The sequence below is a fragment of the Oryza sativa genome, chromosome 2 (assembly GCF_034140825.1).
Source record: "Oryza sativa Japonica Group chromosome 2, ASM3414082v1".
NCBI classification, from domain to species: Eukaryota; Viridiplantae; Streptophyta; class Magnoliopsida; order Poales; family Poaceae; genus Oryza; species Oryza sativa.
The window spans coordinates 35103130-35127801 of record NC_089036.1 but is presented as its reverse complement, the minus strand read 5'-3'; the positions used below and the strand labels follow the sequence as shown (position 1 = coordinate 35127801).

The window sequence follows — 24672 nt, the reverse complement described above, 5'->3', positions numbered from 1 at the left end:
CCCAAGTAGTACTACAGTAATTTAGCCGATTTTTTTATAAATTGGTCATTTTTAAAAACTTATTTTGAAACTAGTCTCTGCAAAAAACTTTAATCAAAAATAGGCCATGGACTCAGCGCCATGGACATTGGCGCTAAACTATAATCCGTGGTGATATGAATTCGCTGAGTCATCAGATCTTAGCGCCAAGGTATTTGGCACTGAGGTCCAGACGGTTTAAATAATCGCGCAAGCAACATATAGAACCAAGACCGTGATAGCGTGGTGGTTGGATGCTTGGGCTGTCATCCATAGGGTACTAGGATCGAATCCTGGTTTCCCTCATGTATTTTACAAAATAAGTTTTGTTCTCTTCACTACTCACTCTCTTTAATAAGTTTTGTTCTCTTCACTACTCACTCTCTTTACAAAATGACTGTTCCGTTTGTAAATTTGTTTTATTTTGAATTTGATTTGAAATTTCAGTTTAAGTTCTCATTTGCCATATAATATAGCACTTTAATATTTTTTTAAATTAAAAAAAGTTTCATATTAAACATATATTTTGAAGATAGTATTACAAGACAAAAAAAAGAAAATAAATAAATAAAGATAGAAAAAGAAAACGAGATAAAAAAAAGAAAAAACATATTAATACTCACTCTTATTCTTTACAAAATGACTGTTCCGTTTGTAAATTTGTTTTATTTTGAATTTGATTTGAAATTTCAGTTTAAGTTCTCATTTTCCATATAATATAGCACTTTAATATTTTTTTTCAAATTCAAAAAAAGTTGCATATTAAACATATATTTTGAAGATAGTATTACAAGAAAAAAAAGAAAATAAATAAATAAACATAGAAAAAGAAAACGAGATAAAAAAAGAAAAAATATATTAATAAAGAGTGAGGGAGAGAAGAAAAAGGGAAAACTAAAAGGAAAAAAAAGAAAAAGAAAACGAGATAAAAAAAGAAAAAAATATTAATAATGAGTGAGGGAGAGAAGAAAAAGGGAAACTATAAGGAAGAGTGAGGGAGAGAAGAAAAAGGGAAAACTAAAAGGAAAAAAAAGAAAAAGAAAACGAGATAAAAAAGAAAAAAATATTAATAATGAGTGAGGGAGAGAAGAAAAAGGGAAACTAAAAGGAAAGAAAAAAAAAGAGAGATGGGAGTCAAACCCTGCTCTTCAAGGATAGAGTAGAACTCTACTACCATTATGCTATCAATGGGGTGTTACTATAAATGCCTCCGCATCTATTTAAATCGTCTAAACCTGAGCGCCAAATACCTTGGCGCTAAGATCTGATGACTCAGCGAATTCATGTCACCTCGGATTAGAGTTTAGCGCCAACGATGTTGGCGCTGATACGTTATAGCTTAGCGCCAATGTCCATGGCGCTGAGTCCGCGGCCTATTTTTGATTGAAGTTTTTTGCAGGGACTAGTTTCGAAATAAGTTTTTGAAAAGGATCAATTTGTTAAAAAGTATATACAGTATTTTGTGTTCCATTATCTTCATTTCACCTGGTACGATGTGGGCCCCGAAGTGGCCCATGAGACGGGGAAATGTAACATCCGTACTTATGGGCTGGCCCAATACGGACATATTCGTATTTCCTTTTTTTTTTCGGGGATATTCGCTTAGGTCTTGAGCCCCGAACACTAGTCGAAGTTGGGAAGCATCCAATGAGGTATGGAACTATAAAAAATAAGGTAAAATCTAAACAGAGAGGCCTCTCTGTTTAGTCTCTGTTTAGTCTTAATAGGAGACGGTATAGAAAGTCTACGTACATAGCAGAGAAAGCCTACACATCTGTACGGGAGACAACAGACAAATGCCTACACATCTATATAAAATTTCTTTTTACCCTTCTTATAAAATTTTCTCTAAAATTACTTATCCGATATACAATCCGATTACACCATTGTATTCATTACAATTAAATCTTTACAACAAGATCTTACATGATTATATTGCGACGAAAAAAATATTTATGTTTGTAAATTACTTTTATTATATATGTAAGTTACTTTTATCATATATATAAATTACTTTTAGATTTGACTAAGTTACTTCTTATACATTCATAATGCTCTAAATTGATTATTTGTATTATTGTTTTTAGTAAATTCTGTAATTTGTGGACTTTAAATTTAATTTTTCGATAGACCATATTTTCTTTCCTACAACGAATTTACTTCTAATGTTATAACAATTTACTTGCATTTTATGCTAAGTTACTTTTATGATTTATGTAAATTATTATTTCTACTATAGAGAGAGTTAGAAGTACTTCTATTACATAACTAAATTAATTCTGTTGCATATAATTACTTCTACTACAGAAACTTATTTCTATTGCATAGCTAAGTTACTTCTATTGTATAGCTAAGTTACTTCTATTGTATAACTAAATCACTTCTGCAATTTAAATACATTGCTTTTAAATTAATAAAATATTTGAATATATATCAATATGGATCTTGTATTGTCACATATTTTATGTAGAGCATAATGACGCAAATAGATACTAAAAACAATACGTGATTTAAAATATATAAGTTATTAAAGAGCTTAAATCACATATATGACAAAAGTAACTTACATATATAATAAAAGTAACTTACAACATATATATATATATATATATATATATATATATATATATATATATATATATATGTATGTATATTATCAGAATATAATCATGTAAGATTTTGTTGTAAAGATTTAATTGCAACGAACACAACGGTATAATCGGATCATAAATCAGATAAGTATTTTAAGAGAAACTTCTCTAAAAAGAAAAAAAAACATAGATATTGAGTGTACTGGTAGCTTCTTTTGGAAAGAATAGTGTCTCTCTTTAGCACTATCCTGCTAGTACTCTCGGTGTAGTTGTGTCCAAAAAATAAACTTTGTTAGCAAGCCAGCGGTAATGTTGTGTTTGTTTGGGACTAGAAACCTCGTTAACGCGTGATCAATTAAGTATTAGTAAAAAACTTAAAAATAAATCAATGTAAAATTTAAGCAACTTTTGTATGTATTTTAACAGAAAACACACCGTTTAATAGTTTGGTTAAAAATATTTTTTTCTTAGAGCAACTTTTTTATTTTTTTTATAAAAACATACCCCCTCCGTCTCAAAATATAAGCATTTTTAGCTAAAAATTGCTATATTTTGGGATGGAGGTAGTACTTATTTTGAAAAATATGGAAAACAAAAGAATATAAGTTGTCCCAACCCCTCTCCCTCGTTTTCCGCGCGCACGCTTTTAAAACTGTTAAACGGTATATTTTTTTTGAAAAAGTTTCTATATGAAAGTTGTTTAAAAAATTAAATTAATCCATTTTTGAAAAAAAATAATTAATGCTTAATTAATCACATGTTAATGGATTGTTATGTTTTCCGTGAATAGGGTGAGTAGCGAACACACCCTTAATACTGCTCTAGGGCTGCACATAATCGCCACATAAGCTGCTATTCGGCGTCAAAAGCGACATAACTTTATCAATCCTAATTATCATCACACGATAGGTCACTAGCAAAACTGACAGGCATCAACCTTTCCAGACACACACAGAGTGACATAGAGATGCTGGCATTATGCTGCAGTGTTTAAATTAAGATGCTTGCTAAAATTATCATTAACTTAGGTCAGACAACTACACCTCATTGTTATTTGTTTAGTACAGATGCATGCCCATCGAGCTAGCTAAACAAACCATCTGCTTTTGGTCGCTCACAGTTACTATTTGCTGTCCTAATCCTTTGCTCTAGCTAATAAGCAGCCGCTGCAAGAAAATAATTAAGCTGGGCTGCATGCATGCTTATCATGGAGGGAGGAGGGAGAGATATCGCTTTGTGAGAAGGCAAGATCACATGAGCTGAGATGAGAATTGAGAGGAGAAGAGAGAAGAGAGAAGCTGCAGCTTGCTTGATCAGGGGACCAATCGCCATGGATGCCATTGGGGTCCATGACTCCATGGATGCACACACACACTGTCAGTCTGTCACCGATCTTATTTATATGTGCTAGTGGTAGCCTGTTAGCTATGCATCTTTGCTGCTTTGCCCATTCTGAAATGAGATCTCAGCAAGCCGGCCAGCAACAAGAATGCTTCTGTGCGTGAACTGTAGGACATCTGAAACTCTCGATGGATGGATTGGATCAACTGTCGCTCGATCGACGAGATTTGTTTCTGCATAGGATTATCCTCCATGAAGCTATCGCAGGATATGATCAGTGTAGTTAGAGACTGTAACAACATTATTCTGAATCTTTCTACTTGCTGAATTTAGTAGAGAGCTGCTCTTCCTCAGCCTCAAGCTAGAAGCGAGTTCAGACTTCAGAGCAGTAAAATTATACTCCCTCCGTCTAAAAAAAAGACAAACCCTGGGTTTTCATGTCCAACTTTGACTGTCCGTCTTATATGAAATTTTTTTATAATTCATATTTTTATTGTTGTTAGATGATAAAACATGATAAATATTTTATGCGTGACTTGTCTTTTTAATTTTTTTCATATTTTTTTTAAATAAGACGGACGGTCAAACGTTGGACACGAAAACCAGGGTTTGTCTTTTTTTTTTTTGGGACGGAGGGAGTATATCTCTTTAATTGTAGAATTATAGCAAACAGTGTACTCGTACGTGATCTGGATTGGCACAGTAACAACAAGATTTGAGCTAGCTAATGGCGCCATGTTTCACAGCTGTGCCCTGCAGCCACGAGAGATCAGGGGGCCTACTTGGGCTGAGCAGTAGCGAGATTTGTCAGAGACAGAAGCATCCGATCTAGTGTGAATCTGCAGGTACAGAGAACACTGTGCTGCCCATATCTCTCACCAACCATTAGATTTCCTCCTCCTGCAGCCGTTGCATATGCTTGTGCCTTGCCGGCTCAGCTGCTCTGCTCATCTCGGTGACCAATGGCGAATTGTCGATTAATTGCCTGGTTGATCTGTATGTTTGACACGACCATTCAGTTCTACTATTTGTCATCAAGTAGCAGTAGGCTAATTGCAATTGCAACCAACTACCGCGCAAACTTGTCTGCGTCAACACGGCACCGAACTGCCAAACAACACAACAACCAATGACTTTTACACCGTTTTGGTCAGGGCAGGGCAGCCTCTCTTATTATGGGTTGATTAGTTGCATGGTCTACAGATTAATCACTGCTAGTTACTGTAAATACTAGTACTCCCTTCGTTTCAAAATATTTGATACCGATGACTTTTTAATACGTGTTTGACCATTCATCTTATTCAAAAAATTTAAGTAATTATTTATTTTTTTCATATCATTTGATTTATTGTTAAATATACTTTCATGTACACATATAGTTTTACATATTTCACAAATTGTTTTGAATAAGATGAACGGTCAAACATGTGCTAAAAAGTCAACGGTGTCAAACATTTTGAAACGGAGGGAGTGCTATTGTACTAGCGATGATCACATTAGCCAGGTTGCTTTATTTGGCTGTGTCAGTAATAAAGACAGGAGATATAAACCGTTTTTATCAATTATTAAGAGGTGTTTCATCAGTCCTAAAATGTAAGAACCTAACACTGGATGAGATATTTCCTACCCATTCAAATTCACTGTACTAGAAAATGTTCCATCCAGTCCTAGGTTTTTATATTTTAGGATGGAGAGAGTAGTTTGTTTTTTTTTCTTTTTCTTCTTCTTTTTCTTTCTTCACGAGGAGGAGGAGATCGATCATTAGATTCGATGGATATATCGTAGCTAATGCGGGTATGGATTATTAAGGATATTTAACCGTTACAAATTCGTCCTGCAGCTATATGCCGTACGTGTGTCTTGGTCGGCCGTGTGTAAATCTCACGGAAAAGGACGTTGTCAGGGTTGTTCAACAAAGCTTTAAAGTGATGCAACGACAATGGGCATAGTGTCATCCATTGATGACATTAATCTTACACAAGTGGGGTGTTATGTCATGGCTCATGGGGACCTTATTCAAGTTTAAAGAGGGAATAGCAATTAATGGATAAGTGACATTAATTTAGACAAGTGACCAGCATTCTTTCCCTCTTTTTAGTTATAGCCCCCCAATACAAAAATGCGTCCCACATGTACACAATATCACAGCACTAGCTACACTAACTCATAAGTTCAAGTTTCTGATTTTCTTTTGGTGCCAGGCAACGTGTGATATAGTGACTTCGTTAATTTCAAGTCTATTAGTCTCAATCGTTCGAAGTTGCTTATAAGAGCGCATATGCATACAATTGATAAGGGTGACGAGCATATACTGGCTCCATCGTAAAATATAGCTATCAGATGCGACATATCATGTATTAGTTAGATAATTCCTCCGTTTTAGAATATAGCAAATTAGAACTAGATTAAACACCATATAACACAATGTATCTATGTGATGTCCAATCTAGTTTCTGGTTACTATATTCCTGAGACGGAGGAAGTATATTTAAGAAGGATATAGCAATTGTTTGCGTTTGTATTGCGTTTAGCGTAGCTCAACTGGTTAGGTTTATTGTGGTGGAACTAACCCACATGGGCTTAAGTCATAAACTTGATACGGATGGTCGTATTTTACTGTTAATTATTTATTTAGTGGTAGGCGACGTACCCCTTGACAGCGAGACACCCGTGGTGTTTCATACAAGCTTTGAAATTTTGGAATTGGTTTTGTTGCCGGTGGGGACCGGAATTTTAGAAATTTGTTTGCCGAAATTATTTGAAAATTTGATTGATTTTGAATTAATTTGAATAAAACCTGATCAAATTAAAAAAAAATTACAAAAAACTGAAAATTTCGGGCAAGATGTGAGCTTGCCGGGGGGGGGGGGGGGGGTGGGGCGAAGTTACCAAAATTTCAGAAATTTCGAACCGAAATTTCAAACCCTGGTTTCATCAATTTTAAGATATACCGGCCCAGCCTCGTGGATATACTCATAGAGACAGGGTATGCGTATGCGTATGCGTGTGTTATAAGCACCAACGATTGTACTGTGTTTCTCAAAAGAAAATCACACCCGTTACTTACCTAACCATTTAACCAATGATGTTTGCACCAAGAGAAAACATCATCAACCGCAACTTACTTAGCTCACAAAACAAACTGTCCTGGCGACCATGAAATGATCACCCGAGCCCATGACACCACCAAACCAAACCAAACCCCCCCAAGATCACCCACACAAACACACAGTGGAGGGAGGGAAGGAGGCGCCAATCTAGAGCACACGCAGGCAAAGTCTCGATACAGCAGGAGGGCGAGACGCAGACACAGAGAGAGGAGAAAAAAGAAAAATACAGCGAGACATCGCGCGAACAGGAGGACCACTTCCCCCCTCCCTCCTCTCCAGTCTCCCTCCGCCGCGCCGCGATTCCCCTCCCTCCCTTCTCCCCCCCGCGCCGTCGTCACCGCCGCCGCGGGAGGAGGGGGCGGATCCCGAGGCCGACCTCGGCGAGCCAGATCTGGGCCACATGCCGCCCAGCTCGGCCTAGATCCGCCCTGACCTAGCGCCGAGCGACGGGGTGGGGGCATGGAGGACGCGTCCAAGTACGCGCACAGCCCGGCCCACCTCGCCGTGGTGCGGCGGGACCACGCCTCGCTCCGCCGCCTGGTCGCGGGGCTCCCGCGCCTCCCGCGCGCCGGGGAGGTGGCCACCGAGGAGGAGTCCATCGCCGGCGAGGCCGTGGCCGACGCGGTCTCCGCCGCCATCGACCGCCGCGACGTGCCGCGGAGGGAGACCCCGCTCCACCTCGCCGTGCGGCTCCGCGACCCCGTCGCCGCCGACATCCTCATGTCCGCCGGCGCCGACTGGTCGCTCCAGAACGCCGACGGGTGGTCCGCGCTCCAGGAGGCCGTCTGCACGCGGGAGGACGCCATCGCCACCATCATCGCGCGCCACTACCAGCCCCTCGCCTGGGCCAAGTGGTGCCGCCGCCTCCCGCGCGTCCTCGCCTCCATCAACCGCATCCGAGACTTCTACATGGAGATCTCCTTCCACTTCGAGTCCTCCGTCATACCCTTCATCGGCCGCATCGCCCCCTCCGACACTTACCGCATTTGGAAGCGTGGAGCTGCGCTGCGTGCCGACATGACGCTTGCCGGCTTCGACGGCTTCCGCATCCAGCGTTCGGACCAGACCTTCTTGTTTCTCGGGGATGGTGCTCGTCCTGAGGATGCTGGGGGCAAAGAGTTGCACCCAGGTTCTCTCATAGTGCTGGCTCATAAGGACAAGGAGATCACAGATGCATTGGAGGGAGCAGGGGTGCAACCAACGGAGGCCGAGGTCGCACATGAGGTGGCGTTGATGTCAAAGACGAACATGTATCGTCCCGGGATCGACGTGACGCAGGCAGAGCTTGTGCCTCATTTGAATTGGCGCCGGCAGGAGAGGACGGAAGCCGTTGGACATTGGAAAGCTAAGGTTTATGATATGTTAAACGTTCTGGTGACTGTGAAGTCAAGGCGTGTGCCGGGGGCGATGACAGATGAGGAGCTGTTTGCGATGGAGGGGGAGGAGAAGAATGGGAGGGGCACTGAACTTGACGCGGAGCTGGATGAAGTGTTGACAGCCGAAGAGAGGAAACAGCTTGATTCTGCGTTGAGAATGGGGAACCAGGAAGAAGAATTTGAGGAGAGGTGCGAGGAAGGTGATGGCGGGGCTGATCATTTGGATGCAAATGGCGTGGCAAAAGATAAGAAGGGATGGTTTGGTTGGGGTGGCAAGAAAGGCACCAAGAATGACGAGAAACCATCCAAGGCGAATCAAGGGAGTAAGGATGAATCAGGTGACCTAGGAAAGGGAAAGGAGAAGAACAGCAGCAAGAAGAAGAAGGGTGCATCATCAGGGGATTCTACTAAACATGAAAGTGAATACAAGAAGGGGTTAAGACCAGTGTTGTGGCTGACACCAGATTTCCCTTTGAAGACGGATGAACTGATCCCTCTGCTTGATGTCTTAGCAAACAAAGTGAAAGCTGTCAGAAGGCTTAGGGAACTCTTGACTACTAAACTGCCTCCAGGCACATTTCCGGTGAAGGTAACCACCTGCCAACTTGACTATATAATGTCCACCTATTTCAGCAATTAACTGAATTTTTGATATGCCATTCATTTTAGTCAAAATTTGCACGCTTATTCATTTGCAACATAAATGGTGATATGATTCTATGTAACTCAATCAACGACTGTTTGCTGATTGTATGAGCAATTATTTTGCACTGGTTTCTTTGACTGCCAGTGTTTGTTGTTTGATCCACCTGCTGTGTCATGCGTCGTAATTCACTCCCTAGCTGGGACTTGTGCTGTCTGCCTTGCTGCTTGTGCATAGTACTGTTTGAACCTGGTTATGACATGTGCTTGAATATGAAATTATGAATATGTGTTTCTTTATTGTTGGCGCTGATGCGCGGCTTATGGCTATGCATGTGGTTTTTTTCCCTTTAGACCGGACATATTAATACAAGATAGTTCTGTTCAAGTTCTAGAACTAGCACATCTTATGTGTGTCCTCCCGGGTAATCAATCCCTCGCACTAACAAGGCATTATCATAAGATGTGGTGCCCGCCATGTGCACAATTCATATGATTGATGGATGTTCGAATAACCAAACCTTTTCTATTAGTTACCACTACTATTGGCCACCCATATGGAATAATTAGATTCCAATAATAGATATTATATTTGGGTGTAAATGATAAATGTGCAGTGTACTTGCAAAATATCATTGACTATTTCTAAGGATTTGATGCATGATGGTTGATGACATTTTTTTTCCTTGTTGTATTAAACTTTATATGGACATGGAACACTATCGAGTTATTGAATCTAGTACAAATATATTGTATATTTCTATTTGTCTGTTTGCCATTTCTTTTATGTGGTGTTAATTAACTTTAAAAGTAGCCAGTGGGTTTCTGCTCCCACCATCAATTTAATAATCTCACAGATTTAAGAAATGCCAAAAAAATATATCCATTGAAGCTTTCAAAACTTTCATATGTTTATTTCCTATTCATCCACTCTATCTCTTCCTCTGTTTGAGTCTTGATTAGCTGGGTCCTACTCCAAACCACCATAAAACTGATGCCCCCCTGTACCCTACTGACCTTGTATCCCTAAATGCAGTTGATGATCCATCGACATCTTGTGACCACTCTTCCTGTCAAATGTTATTTCATGTGTCATCTTTTCTTTGGTGAATGCTGCAGTAATTTTTCCATTGCATTATTAGACTATTTTTACCGCTTTCCATGTTTTGTTGCCATGCTTTATTGTTTCTAAATTGGTACAGATGTCTTGTCTCAATGTGCATAGCAATCTGAATCGTTTCATTTTGTTGTAACTTTTTTGGAATCTCATCATTTGTTTTGAATCTTAGTTCTTGTTGGATAAGGCATTGTGGTGCCAGTACAAGACGTTTGCACTGCATCATAATTATTATTTCACATAGTCTCAAATTTGAAATCAGATCTCTTCTTTTACCAAAATTAACATCACTACAGTTACTTCGAAAATGAGATTCACATGAATTAATCTATATTTTGGAAAAGATGATATCTAACTCTCTGTAACATTGATTTTCAGATTGCGATACCTATTGTTCCAACAATACGAGTCATCGTGACATTCACAAAGTTTGAGGAATTACAACCTTTGGATGAGTTTGCTACCCCACCCTCAAGCCCAACGCAATTCCAGGATGCCAAGGGCAAAGAATCAGAAGGATCAGGCTCATGGTATTCGTGGGTTAGAGGGGGGCGTGGTGCACAGTCCAGTGATAGTGGTGATAGCCGTAACTGGAAAGATGAGGTTGATCCATTCCAAATACCTTCTGACTACACCTGGGTTGATGCCAACGAGAAGAAACGGAGGATGAAGGCAAAGAAAGCCAAGAACAGGCGGGGCTCAACTCGGAAACAATCATCGAAAAGCACCTCGTCGGAAGGAGGTCACCCGATGATGGATGGCTTTGAGGAGTAAAAAAGTTTCGCCACATAGCAGGTCACCTTTCATTCAGAGATGTTAGATGTTGATGTCAGCTGTGCTGCGCACCTGACAGCATAGATTGATAATGTGCTCTGGAGAACGCGTAGTTGATTGGATCTCCTCGAGGAAGTACAGGATGGCTATATACCCCGCTAATCTGTAATTCAATTCTATTTTTTGCCCCCTTATTTTCTTCTTCCAGCTGGATGTATGTTTGATGATCATGATGATACGGCCCTGTTGTTGTTAAAGATGTGTTTTGTGGGGGGCTTTTTAGCTGTAGCACTTCCCCTCCTGTTGTACGAAAACCCTCGAATCTGGCAGTGATTTTCTCGCAAAGAGGAAGCTCAATGCACATGCTTGCTTATGACTGCTGCTGTCCCTCTTCTCTTCGCTTTGTTTCCAAGGAAACTGGACATCTTATGCTTGCCAGAGACGTTATCTTGCTTTCTGTTGGTACTTAATTAGTACAGCTGCTATAACTTGCTGTAGCTTATTGTGTTTCAAAGCAGAGTAATTGTGGTGCTCTCATTGAGGCTAAGCAGATCATTTACAGTCTGCTGTTGAGAGCGAAACCCTGCGATGCAGAAATGTACAAAACTCATAGTTGATGGATTGAAAGGATGTTATATGATTGTGAAAGATCATGCAGCTTACTGTCGATCAGATGTCATCATTTGGTAGCAGTCTCTCTCTTCAAATGAGGTTATTATGGCCACACACAGTTTGGGATTTTGCCGGTTGGTAAGCTACGCTATCAGCTTGAGGGCTTGTTTAGAGCGAATAGTTAAGGGGAAAACAAGGTTGAATGCCAGAATTAGAGGTCCAACCAGCTGGATTACGCTGAAAGAGACGCTACAATCCTTACCATTAGACCCTGTTTTTTTTTTCAACTTCAAACTTCCTCATTTTCTATTAGCATGTTTTTCAATATGTTAAAATATACATTCTTAAACAATTCCTATATATAAAAGTTATTTTAAAAACTGAAAATAACTCTATTATTCAAGTTTATAATAATCTGTATTAGGTGCACTTATATTAGTATATTCTACTAGGATATCCTGTATTATGTGCACTTATATTGGGACGAAGAGAATATTAATAATTAATTAATTATATGCTTATGAGATTTACTGTTTTGCGTGTGCTTAAAATTCTCCTTCAATGGGAGGCAAACGAACGGGCCCTTAGAAGCTCATCACTTGGGCCGAGTCACGGGCCTTAGCCCAACAAGAGAACAGAACTGGTCGGTCACTGACAAAGCGGGCCCCACCTAATGCGGCCCCAGCGCTTTTCGGTGTACCCATGCCGCCTGGGCCCACAGCCACAGGGCCTCGCGCTCGAAACATTTCGAAATTTGAAACGCTTCTCCCGGTCGTAAAATTCCCAAATCAAACCATTCCTTCCCCAAAATCTCGCAAACCATCTCCCTCTCCCTCTCGTCTTCCCCCAGATCCCCCCAAACCCTAACCCTACCATCGCCATGGCCTCCCGCATCAAGGACCGCGGCAAGGCCGCACCCGCCGCCGCGGGATCCCGCCCGCTCACCCCCAAGGCCTTCTCCGCCTCGTCGTCCGCTCGCCGCACCCCCGCCGCCGCCGCTGCCGGGAAGGAGAACTCGGCGTCCAAGCCCTCCAAGCCCACCGCCGCGGTGCGGTGGTCCACGTCGTCGATCCCGAGGGCCAGCAGGATCCCGAGCTCCGTGGAGTCCTCCAAGCTCGTCTCCACCCTCAGGGCGTCCTCGGTGATGCCGGGGAGGGCATCTGTCGGGAAGGAAATGGAGGCGGAGGCGGGCTTGCGGCGGAGCGTGAGCGGCGGGATCAGGGCCGCTGCCCCGGAGAGAGCGAGGAGGTCGGTGGGTGGCGTTGGGGGTAGGGTCCCGGATGCGAGGAGAGCAAGCAGCGTGCCTCGTGCTGATGAGATTGGTAGGAGGAGGGATGGGTTTGATGCTAGGGCGAAGGCGAGTGATGTGACCAGTGGGAGAAGAGAAGGCTTTGATGGTAAGGCTAAGCAAATGAATGCGGTTGATAGGAAAAGAGAGAGCTTCGATGTAAAGGCGAAGCAGATCAGTGGGAAAAGAGGGAGCTTCGATGTTAATGTGACCAAGCAATGTGATGAGATCAAAGGGGAAAGAGAGGGCTTTGGCACCAACGCAAAGAAGCAATGCGATGGGATTGATGGCGACAATGAGGGCTTTGATGTGAAGGCCAGGCTAGGTGACGAAATCAATAAGAAGAAAGATGGATTTGATACGAAATTGGTGAAAGAGATTCATCCCAAGAAAGTTATCTCTAGTGTCACTGGTTCGGCAGAAGCTTCTTCCAAACCTGCACCTTTTCCTGCTACTGAGAAGGATGGTGACGGAGGCAACAATGCTGTCATCCCTGTATTCACTGTCCATGTGGTGGACGTGGACGATGTTCCTTGCAGAGCCAGGGAAGAGCAGAAGAATACTGATGAGCCTAAGAAGCAGGAGGAAAAGAGCAAGCTGGCAGACAAGATTAGAGTTTTTGAGAAAGCGTCTGCAAGTGGGGGATCAGTGAAATCTGTTTCTAGTTTGAACAAGTACCCAAGCAAGCTGCATGAGAAACTAGCTGCATTGGAAGGGAGAGTCCAAAAGATAGCGACAGATATCAAGAAGACCAAAGAGATGCTGGATGAGAATAACCCGGATGAGCCTAAGCAGATATTATCTAATATCCAGAAGGAGATTACTGCAATTGAGAAGGCAATTTCCCATGTCAAGGATGATAATAAGATTCAGCTCGGCACTGCAGATAATAGTGAGTGTGAGATCTCTTATGCTAAAAAGGCTGCAGAGTGTGCTGTTACAAAGCCAAGTGACCCGAAGCATGCTGCAAAAGGTATGAATACTGATGAATTAGAGGCGAGGTTCTTTCCACATCATAAATTGTTGAGAGACTGCAAATCGTCTAGCGCTACTCAACAGGAATCGTCCATGGCTGTCAAAAAGGATTGTAACACAGATATGGAACTTTCTTCCCTTGAGCCTCAAGAAGATGAGAATAGTATAGCCATGGAGTTTCTGGCTTCCTTAGATGGTGAAGAAAGCGGCTTCTTCAAGAACCGCAGAGCGAAGAACTTGGAAAAAACCATCATCTGTGAAGCAGCAGATGTTAGCAGCAAGACATCGGGCCAAGGTTCCTCAAATAATCCGGTAGGCCCAAACCATGACAAAGAAATTGAATTGCTTGCTACAGAGAAGCTAGAAGAGTTTGATGAACAGGAGAACAAGTCCTTTTTGATTTTACAGGAGGAAACAGAGGAATTCTCTAGTGATCAGTTATTAGGGATAGGGAACAAATCCTCAACTGGTGGATGGTTTGTTTCAGAGGGGGAAGCTGTTCTTCTTGCTCATGGAGATGGTACCTGTTCTTACTATGATATTGCAAACCGCGAGGTACTTGATTCATTACTATGTTTTCTTTTTGTTCTTTTCATAATTTATGTTAATACAACATTTTGAAGTTCTGATTGCATTAAACTGAAAATGACAGTTCAAGTCTGAATACAAGCCTCCGAGTGTGATCTCAAATAATATGTGGGGTGATTGCTGGTTGATCCGTGCCCCGGGTGTTGACGGATGCTCAGGAAGATATGTAGTTGCGGCATCAGCTGGCAATGCACTGGACCCTGGGTTTTGCAGCTGGGATTACTATAGCAGAGAAGCAAAAGCATTTCACATTGAGGAGATATCTCATGCTTCTTCAGTACCATCGTCCAGAACTGTTCTTGGGCCTCTTCCTAATGTAGGTTCATCAAGATCTAGCTCTGCAATTTCTACTGTAGAAAGACAGCAATGGTGGTATAGACCCTGTGGGCCTCTCCTGCTTTCTGCTGCTAGTAAGCAAAAGATGGTCACAGCTTATGACATCCGAGATGGTGATGTAGTGATGAAATGGGAAGTGAGCAATCCTGTACAGGGAATGGAATATTCCAGCCCACTACAATGGCGTAGCAGGGGCAAGGTTGTAATTGCTGGTACTGAGTCGATTGGGTTGTGGGATGTTAATTCGCTTAACCCACAACCCCTGTTATCTGTTGCTTCTGCTGGCAAAAAGCTTTACTGCCTTCATGTGAACAACACTGATGCAGAGCTGGGCGGAGGAGTTCGTCAAAGGTACGCCTGGAATTATTAGCTTGAATGCCCTTTGTGTACCATTGGTAACACTATACTAGATCCTGTCTGGTTGAACTTGGCTTATGCTTGCAAATGCAGGATTTTTTAGTTCATTTACCAATAGCTGATTTTTTTTTGTCTTGATCATTGATGATTCTGAAACTTGGAAATGTAACTAATCTAAAGGAGATGTAAGTTCTGTTTTGTGTGAGCTGACATGTTTTCAAAGTTAACTTGTTTATCGTTCTGTTTTGCAGAGTTAGTTCCTGTGAGGTGGAGGGAAATGATGGTGTTTTTAGCACACAAGAAAGTGTTAATGTATTTGACTTTCGTGTACCTGCTGGCATCGGTCTTAAAATGGCAAGACATGGTGGTACAGCAAGTTCAATCTTCTCACGTGGTGACTCGGTATTCATTGGGAGCACAGAAGGTAGGCTGCAAATAAAAGGGGGTCTGAAATCACGAGTTCAGCAATATTCACTGAGAAAGGGAAAGCTTGTTGCAACCTATGAGCTACCTGATTTCAATGCCCACTTCCATCACTCTTCAATAACCCAAGTATGGGGCAACTCCAACCTTGTCTTGGCTGCATGTGGTATGGGACTATTTGCATTTGACGCCTTTAAGGAGGACGGTCAACAAACTTACAGCTTTGACCGTGGAGCCACTCTTGGAGTAAGAGAGGCTATTGGCTTTGATGATTTGTACTGCCCTACATTCGATTACTCGTCATCAAGGGTTCTTCTTGTCTCAAGAGACCGTCCAGCACAATGGAGGTATCTGTCATAGCTATCTATTTATCGTGTGCATCATGTGATCGACATGTAATATATTTGTACTATGTTTATGCTTTAGCTTATTTAGTCATCTGTAGTGCCAAGCATCTTGCTTTCACTGTATTAGCAGAAATGATTGGGTTTCTTCCCCTTCAGTTAATTAATATCTATTGCATGTTTATTTTACCCCATTGTGTTCTTATTTCCTTCTCTAACATTGACATCTTACTTATTTTGTTTATCGGCAAATTATTTGAATTCAGTTTGATGCAATGGTGCATATGAATTCATGGAATATTTTTTTTGGAGGGTGGGCATCCATCTCCAGATACATACATAACACAACCATAAACAAAATTAAGATCTTGTTAGCGAAATGACGCCCAACAATCTTCATCGGACCAAGAAGGGATTATTCCTTCTTTTTTGACGAACTGCCTCGATTAGCTGCTCTGATTTAAGCTTATTCCATCCTAATCAGCAACATCATGGTCTTGTGCACCAATGGTCTCTGCAAACTTTATTACCACTTATGTACCAAATCTAGCGGCAAGCAGCATCTCCATTCCTGGAACTCTGATCCTTACTGGCCTTGATGTTGGCAGCATGCCGGCATGTCCTACTGCTTAATCAATCAGTTTCAAGTTCACGGAATGGTAATGGGACAGTCTTCACTGCTCTGAACTTGCCAACGTTGTTCAAATGTTCATTCTCCAATCTGCAATCCCATAAACCATTTCACCATGTTACACCATAACATTAAATTAAAATTGATGTTCCTTGTAAAAGTACTTCCAATTACCTATAGAAGTTCCAATGGCCTCGTCTGATTATCTCTAGTGAAGCGAGCGAGAAATCCAGTAAGCGCGACTCAACCTTACCAATATGGATCTTCATTACACTCTCAGTCCATGCTAGGCGAAGTGCAAGATTGAGCATCTGTAATTATTTGAAGGCATTAGTGTCCTAGATCTGGAATTTTCTAGCCTAGTCAGAAATGAAGTATATTAAGCATAGTACCATGGATACGTAGTAGATTGATTTATTCTTCAAGATGAGCTCGTTACGAAGCCATCGGTTCTTTGATTTTGGGTTTAAGAAGCCCCAGTCCTTGACAAAGTCCCAGTAGAGCTGGTAAATTGTGGCACCTGAGGATGAAATGATGACCATCCACACCCAGAATGGTGTTGGTGTTGCAGCATATTTGAACCTAACAGCAGCTGCTACCATTGCTGATACATATTTTCCAGCATTAGCAAGTTGGTTGATATCATGTCCTTCCTCCAAGTACCTTCTTAAACACTTCAAAACATGACACAGCTATTAGTTTGAAACTGATCCAAACAAAGTTGTTAATCGTTAGTATTTCCCATCTAAAGATTCATACCTGCAAGGCTCTCCAGAAGTATGGGAGAAAGGAGATCACATAGGCCAGATGCTTATATTGTTGGCCACTAGTACAGGTCTCATATGGGTGAGTTCTAAAGCTTCCAGCCATGAAGTAGCACGCTGTAAATTCCATGTGCCGTAATAGTGGAATCTGCAGATAGTAGCACCAGTTCACTCATAAGATGCTGAGCTCCAACTCTCAAAAGCTCTAGTGTAAAGTTCAGTTTCTTCAGTATTACCTGGCTAGTTAGTTGGTCAGCCATGAAGAAATCAGCCATCAGAACCTGCATGTCAAAGCAGCCTGCTTATCAGATAGATGCTTTCAACAATTTGTGATAAGAAAACTCATGAGGTCTTTAGTCTTTACCTTATAGAATGGTGAAAATATGATATTGCGCATGACACGCATGAAGCAGTATCGCGTCGAGCGGTAGAATATGTCAAATGGACAGAATAGTACACCTGTTGACAGCTGAAACAACAGAATCCGAGTTGAGAACTGAAAATCAGTACATGAAACAGAGCTGAATTACCAAATTTTCCCAAAGTTTATGTTTCTTACTAGTAGGAGTGCTCCAGGCAAAGCATTGGCATAGGCTACACCGGCGTTCTTGAGGAAAAGATTGATGACCAGTGCAGCGACAACAGTGCACATTATCGATGCAGACATGAGGAAGGCGTCCCGGTGCGTCAAGGCGGTGTTTGAGGAGAAATCGAATATGAAGTTGTGATTGATCCTTGTGTTCTTCCACATGAAGAGGTTGCACCCATACAGGAAGATGTGGAGGCTGATGAGAGCAAACATGCTGCAGAAGCAAGGTCACATCTATACATTACTTTGAGGTAAAATTGCATCTTTTATTATCATGAGGTCCTAAGTCTGAAATTTGAAAAATTTGCAAACATTGAGCCCACATGCTAAATCTAATCAATTGAACTCTTGTCAAGAACAGAGCATATATAGCCTGAACAGAAGTACCAAGTACAAACGCAGTAATAAAAAATCTATTTCTAAATAGTGCTTTACCCCTAGAACTGAACCGTAATTCTCAAGAATTTACCTGAAAACATGGTACACAATTTCCATGTAGGCTGAGTTCCCAGTGGAAGTAAAAATACCACTAACATGGGCTAAAATCGCGTATATGATGAACAGTGAAACAAAAGTGCCCGTGAACAAACCTGCAAATTAGAACATGAAAAAAAAGAAGAAGTGAAGTTAGATTTGTGTGCCAAATGCAGATGACAGATCTGATATTCTGATCTTGAAGTTGCTCAGCTACATGCCTACGAGGAAGGTGATCATGTGAGTGTTTCTGGGCTGCTGTGGCTTAAGGTATTTCATCGCCACCTTCCTGTCATTGCCTGTGAAATGCTTCATGAAGATGCACTCGACCTCATCTGCTAGCTGAAGTACCTGTTCAGAATTTCGCATGCTTCAGTTCATATTCGTCAGAGAGACATGTTTCCATCCCCCAAAAAACTGATTGAAGTGAATTTGTATGTTTGTGCAGCTTTGCAGTAGGATTGTGGAGCACCAGATGATACCTTGTCGGAGCTGCTAAATGGCGACCTCTTCACCTTCTCTGAAAACAGGTCTGTAGCTCGCTGTTGCTCGGACACCTGAAATGCAAAGCAGTTCGTACCAGTCACTGTCAGCTCGGAGTAGCATTTTTTTAAAAAAATATATTAAAAAATTAAATTATTCCTTGCAAGAAAATGTTTATGCTGTCTCATGTTATTAGGCTGACTAGTGACTAGGATTACACTGTCGAGAATGAGATCTAGTACCTCTGCTTTGAGGGTACTAAACTACTAATAGTACACTTAGAACTTTATTCTCCTAGAAGCCTTATATATGTAGACCGGTTTTCTTTAATCTTTATCATCTATTATTTAGACTCTTCATTCTTCCATCCATCCATTTCAAAAGGGCACAGATGTGGCTAATTAGTATATTACCTTGACAAATTTCTTCAATATTTTGGTGAAAGCCTTTACATTGAGAGAGCTGCTCCCATCCATCCATGCATGCAACCAAAAAAGCATCCAAATCCGTCAGAACCACAAGAACACCATAATTGACAAGTAAAAGAAATATAAAGACAGCCACCTAAAATAACCGGTGAATTAATCTACCTTTTCAAAAACCACAAAAGAATTAGTAATTTGAAAGGAGAAACAGTCGCTTTCAGGTGACACAGGATGGTGTATGGATGGCTACGTGATTTACACGGATGCTTCCATGCAAAACGGGGTTGAAATTTGACTAAACTACTACTGTACTGCATGCTTGGGTGCAGTGCAGGTGTAGTTGTGTGCTGCTCACACAGTGCTCCATGACTCATGCTGCAACTAATATTCATAGTAGTAATTTGTTAGATATACATCTATGAAGAAACAACTTAATTTTTTTTTCCTAGTTGGTCAGTTAACCAAACTATCTATATCATTTGTGTGCATGCAATTAGTGTGATCGATCAGTTGCATGCTATTAGTGTGAGGTTTGGCCATCAGAATTCTAAATAGCTTACAAATGCGTATATATATGCATCATGCATGGCATAGAAGACAATATACATAGACACAAAAGGCAAGTCTTGTTCTAAAATACCGTGACTTCGTGGTTTTAGCTTGTCAGATATGGCAAAAAGGAAAGATGAAGAGGGAAGATGTGCCTGAATTTCTTGAGCAGCTCGAGGCCGCGGTAGAGCGCCATGAAGGCGTCGCGGATGTTCTTCTCGGCGTGCTGGATCTTCTTCCGGTGGACGAACGCCGCGGCGGGGTCGGCGCCGTCCTTGCGGAGCACGTTCACGAGCTCCTCCCACACCTTGAGCGCCGCCCGCCCGGGGCTCGTCGCCGGGATGTCGATCCTCACCGTCGCTGGCAGCTGCAGCACGCCTCCGCCTCCGCCGCCGCCGCCGCCCCGCCCTTTGCCGCTGCCGTCCTTGGTCTTGCCGTCCTTCTTCCCGGCGAGCCCCACGAAGCTGACGCCGTTCCGCTCCAGCGCCGCCATCACCTCGTCCGCCACCGCCGCGCCCTCCGACACCTGCGCCTGCTGCAACTCCAGGCTCCCATCTGCAAAACACGCCATCGACGACGACGACGGCGACATCGACATGACATGACATTGCATGCATAAAGAGATGTGCAGCTAGCCCAGGATTCATGTGTGTGGGTGGTTGGTGTCACCTACCTGACATGGACTGCGGCGAGGAGAGGCCGGAGAGGAGGTAGCGGCCGCTGGAGCCGTGCACCGACGACGGCGGCGAGGAGGACGGCGGCGGCGGCGGCATAGAGCGGCTTCGGGCGAGGCCGCGGGCGCGGCGGGCGGCGGCGTGGTCGGCGAGGATGCGCTTGACGTCGGCGAGGATCCGGAGCTGCTCCAGCAGCGCGTCGCCGCGCGCCAGCAGCTCCGCCTCCTGCCCCGTGTAGAACGCGTTCACCTTCTCCAGCTCCTCGTCCGCCCTCTCCATGAACTCCCTCTCCTACACCATCCATCCATGCATCTCCATTTTTACAATCAATTTAATTACTTAGTTTTATTTACAATCAAATTAACTAATTAATTTTATACATGCTTGTCCGTGGATCGCACGAGCTCCCCTCTGTCCGGGCACTCCTCATCCTCCTGCGAAATGCACATACGTATTAACATCAGAAATGTGTATTAATTAATTAATACACGTTTATTAGTTAGTATTTGATTCGAGACACAACGACGACGTACTGAGGCAGAAGGCTGTTGTCCAGCGGAGAAGCGGGCGGCGATGGCGCGAACGGGGTCAAGAATGGAGAACCCATAGCCACCGGCTTCCTTCTCTGCGGGCGGCGGCGGGAGAAGGTGGTCGGCTGCGGCTGCGGCGTTGGCGGCGGCGAAGGAGTCGTCGCGGCGGGTGACCTTGATCCTCTTGATGAGCTTCTTGAGCCGCTTGTAGTCGACGAACGCAGCCTTCCACTCCGGTATGATGCTCGCCTCGTACTCCCTCGAGAACTTCACCATCTTCTTCTTCTTCTTCTTCCTCGTTGCAGCAGCAGCAGCAGCAGCTGATCGATCGATCGATCGAACAATTAACTGAAACGTACGTACGTTCACATGTGTGGAATCGAGCTAGGAGAAGATCAAGATGGATGGATGGATGCAGGAAAGGGACAGGCAGGCAGGGATGATCTCGCAAGCAACAACCGTCCTGCCTTGTTAGCTTATATAGATAGACAGTTAGAGAGAGAGAGAGAGATCAGGCTACTAGCTTGGTGCTCTTCTCCTTCTTCTTCAATCCTCTCTCTCTGCTCACCTCGAGTGCTCCTGCTATATAAGCTTAGCTTAGCTAAGCATGCAGCGAAATTTGGCACTGCTGGTGCACATACAGGGACAGATAGTGGCCTTGTATGTTACAATATTAGGTAGAGCTAGCTAGCTTAGCTAAATTAAAGTAGAAAGGTGTATCTGAATTCAGAGATATATATATACACTTACATAGTGGGGATCGACCATGCCATTCGTAGAACTGTTTGTGTCCTGTTCATTCAGTTAGTGGCTTAGTTAGTTGCTTAATTCGATCAGTGGGATCATATATAGTTATATTATTATATACTAGTTATGTACACGTAATTAAGCCTCGTCGCATGATCTGGTTGGATGCTAATTCTGTATTAAGGGAGAAATTGATTAAGTAATTACTTCTAATTAGAGTAAGGCAGTGTATACATATTTGTAGCGCAGAGAATTAAAGAGGAGAAGGAAAGAAATTAAAGAAAGAAAGGAAAGAAAGCCGGTTGCTTTAGGCCGGGTTGTTAATTTGAGCGGCCCATCTTTTGGGCGAAAAGGCAGGGGCAATGGAGTGAGGGAAACATGAGCAGCTGCAGGAATCAAGCAGAGACAGACCCTTGCTTAACCTACTCGGCCACTCACACTCAGGTGACCATGCATGCAGCTGCTAATTAGCTAGTTGCCTCCTCTAAAAAAAGACAATAACTAATCAAGTAATTGGCTAGTTGACATGCACTATAATTTTCTTATTAGTATCACTAATCAGCTCATGTGTTAATTAATTATTTAGTTAATTAAAGAAGAGGGCAGTGTCCAGGGGAGTAGGACTAATTAAGGTCGTAAACTTTTAAGTATGTATGTGGATTTCTATGTCTAAAGTTTGATCGTTCGTTTTGTTTTAAACTTTTTGATTAGTATTTTTGTTGCTATTAGATGATAAAACATGAATAATATTTTATGCGCGACTTTTTTTTATTTTTTTTATAAATTCGTTAAATAAGATGTGCGGTCAAACGACAAACACGGAAACCCGCTAATGTATTTAAAATAGGATGGATGATTATATAATTAATTAATTAATTAATTCTGATTAGAGTGTTTTGTGCGGTGCAGCATGGAGTGACTGTAGATATGCTATAGCTTTACACATATCGTGGTTCGATTGGATCGCGGAAATTAATGGATGGATGGATGGATCGATCGCAAGTTGGAGACAATGGAGCTAAGCTTAGCTAGGGTTCTGCTAGTACAGGGACCAGATCAGCCGGATGCTCTCCATGTATGCGCAATGGAGGCCACGCCACCGCCGCTGCTGCAGCGACGCCGGCCTGACGTGGCCATGACGCCGACTCCTACTCCTTTTTCTTTTCTTTCTTTTTAGTGTTTTTCTTTTTTTTTAAAAAAAAGGTATATTTCTCTAGGCGCAGTGACGAAAACTGGGTAGGGCAGTTAGGGCTGTTGCCCTAAGCTTAAATATCTATTAAAAGTTACATTTAAAAACTTCAAAACACGAAAAATAAAGGTAAATTATGTAAATTATACTAGTTGTGCTTTAGGCGTGAGAAAATTCTAACTACACCACTGCTCTAAGGTATCTATCTACAATTGTAGTGGAGTACATGGTATTTGTGTGTGTGTGTGTGTTTTTAAAAAAAAAGATAAATATGAACTGATCGGTTACACAGTAAGCATGCATGCACATGAGCTGAGTTGGTCGGATAGTGGCGCAGCCGTGCAACGGAAAAGTGTAGCTAAGGTCGACAGTACTAACAAGTCGCATACCTCATCCTAAAAGAAAAAAGAAAAAATATGTTCACTGTATACGGTTGGCTCTGGTATGATCGATCGACGGCGTCGACGCGACCATCATTAAATGAACTAGCCGCCCAACATCGATCGCTTAATGAAACTGAATCGAATTTGCCGTGCACACTTTTTTTTTCCTGAGCTTCTAGATAACGTGATTTTTATAAGAACTTTCTATATTTGAATTTAATTTTTTAATTGCTGTTTCAAATATATTCTTTAACTAGAAAAAATGCCCATGCGATTGCAATGGGTGAATGATATTTTAATCTTATTATTGTTATATGTTTAGCTAGGATGAAATTCACTGTGTGCAATTAGGAGTCCGACTTTCATTTCAAGTTGGCATGCGAGTTTTTTTAAGAAATTTCTTATACAACTCCTTTTGTATTTCCAAAAGCAAATAAACTTAAAAACCGACTCAAATACGGATGACGTACCAAAATACCGGCAAAAATATTTTCAATTTTTATAATAGTAGGGACTAGTTAATATTTACTCACTCCTTTTCTGATTATAAGTCGTTTTGATTTTTTTTCTAGTGTAAATTTATAGGAAAAAAATTAGCAATATCTAAAATACCAAATTAGTTTCATTAAATCTAGCGATGAATATATTTTGATAATATGCTTATTTTACGTTGAAAATGCTATAACTTTTTTTATAAACTTGATCAAACATAAATAAATTTGATTAGGAAAAAAATTAAAATGACTTCTAATATATAAAATTAAAGAGAGAAAGTAATTTATTTGCTTCTACCCTTAAATAACTATCACAAATCACTAGCTATTCAGTCCTTCAACACAAAACAACATGTCATAAATGGAAGAAAATATTAGGTCAGCCAGTTTATTTCTCGTATTATAAGTGCGCGCATACGTACGTATTACCTGGCATTAATTAACTAGTTCGCTTACGTACGTACATAACATATCTACGCGTGTGTGTACATACACATCCATCTCCCCTGCGCGGATGCGGGGGCGCGAAAAATTTTGTCTCCACGACGTGTATTTCGCGCCTTTTTTCCGCAACGGAAAAAAAAATTGAAACGGTGAGGCGTTATTTTGCCTCCATGTCCGTTACGCACTGCAGTGTAAGTGGTCGCAGCTGCCGTTGCGTCGCACGTCATGGGGTCCAAGCAGAAGTGCAGAACAGAAGAAAGAGATCGAAGAAAAAATGGGTAAGTACACCCGCGTTGCGTACACGTCCATGACACCTCGGATATGGTGCTTGCTGCCTCCCTCGCCACAAACAATAGGAAACCCGGCCGACCTCGTTTGGTATAGGTCCAGCTAAATTTTGTTAT

At 42.0% G+C, this 24672-nt stretch overlaps 3 protein-coding genes across 3 annotated transcripts; 2 read left to right on the top strand and 1 right to left on the bottom strand.

The window, feature by feature from the left end:
- Positions 1-7201: 7201 nt before the first annotated feature.
- Positions 7202-11342, top strand: LOC107276732 (uncharacterized). The gene is made up of 2 exons (XM_015771152.3): positions 7202-9025; positions 10574-11342. The coding sequence occupies exons 1-2, from the start codon at positions 7520-7522 to the stop codon at positions 10967-10969; spliced, it is 1902 nt and encodes a 633-aa protein (XP_015626638.1). The 5' UTR covers positions 7202-7519; the 3' UTR covers positions 10970-11342.
- Positions 11343-12366: 1024 nt separating this feature from the next.
- Positions 12367-16081, top strand: LOC4331091 (KIN14B-interacting protein At4g14310). The gene is made up of 3 exons (XM_015770665.3): positions 12367-14399; positions 14497-15119; positions 15377-16081. Exons 1-3 carry the CDS (start codon positions 12462-12464, stop codon positions 15906-15908), a joined length of 3093 nt encoding a protein of 1030 aa, XP_015626151.1. The 5' UTR covers positions 12367-12461; the 3' UTR covers positions 15909-16081.
- Positions 16050-21777, bottom strand: LOC4331090 (phosphate transporter PHO1-2-like). Its single transcript, NM_001417038.1, has 15 exons — positions 21015-21777; positions 20862-20915; positions 20481-20772; positions 19963-20362; positions 19247-19295; positions 18833-18907; positions 18572-18701; positions 18346-18466; positions 17847-18090; positions 17652-17756; positions 17524-17568; positions 17283-17435; positions 16916-17197; positions 16698-16834; positions 16050-16613 (listed from the first exon to the last, which is right to left on the bottom strand). Exons 1-15 carry the CDS (start codon positions 21285-21287, stop codon positions 16526-16528), a joined length of 2448 nt encoding a protein of 815 aa, NP_001403967.1. The 5' UTR covers positions 21288-21777; the 3' UTR covers positions 16050-16525.
- Positions 21778-24672: the final 2895 nt, after the last annotated feature.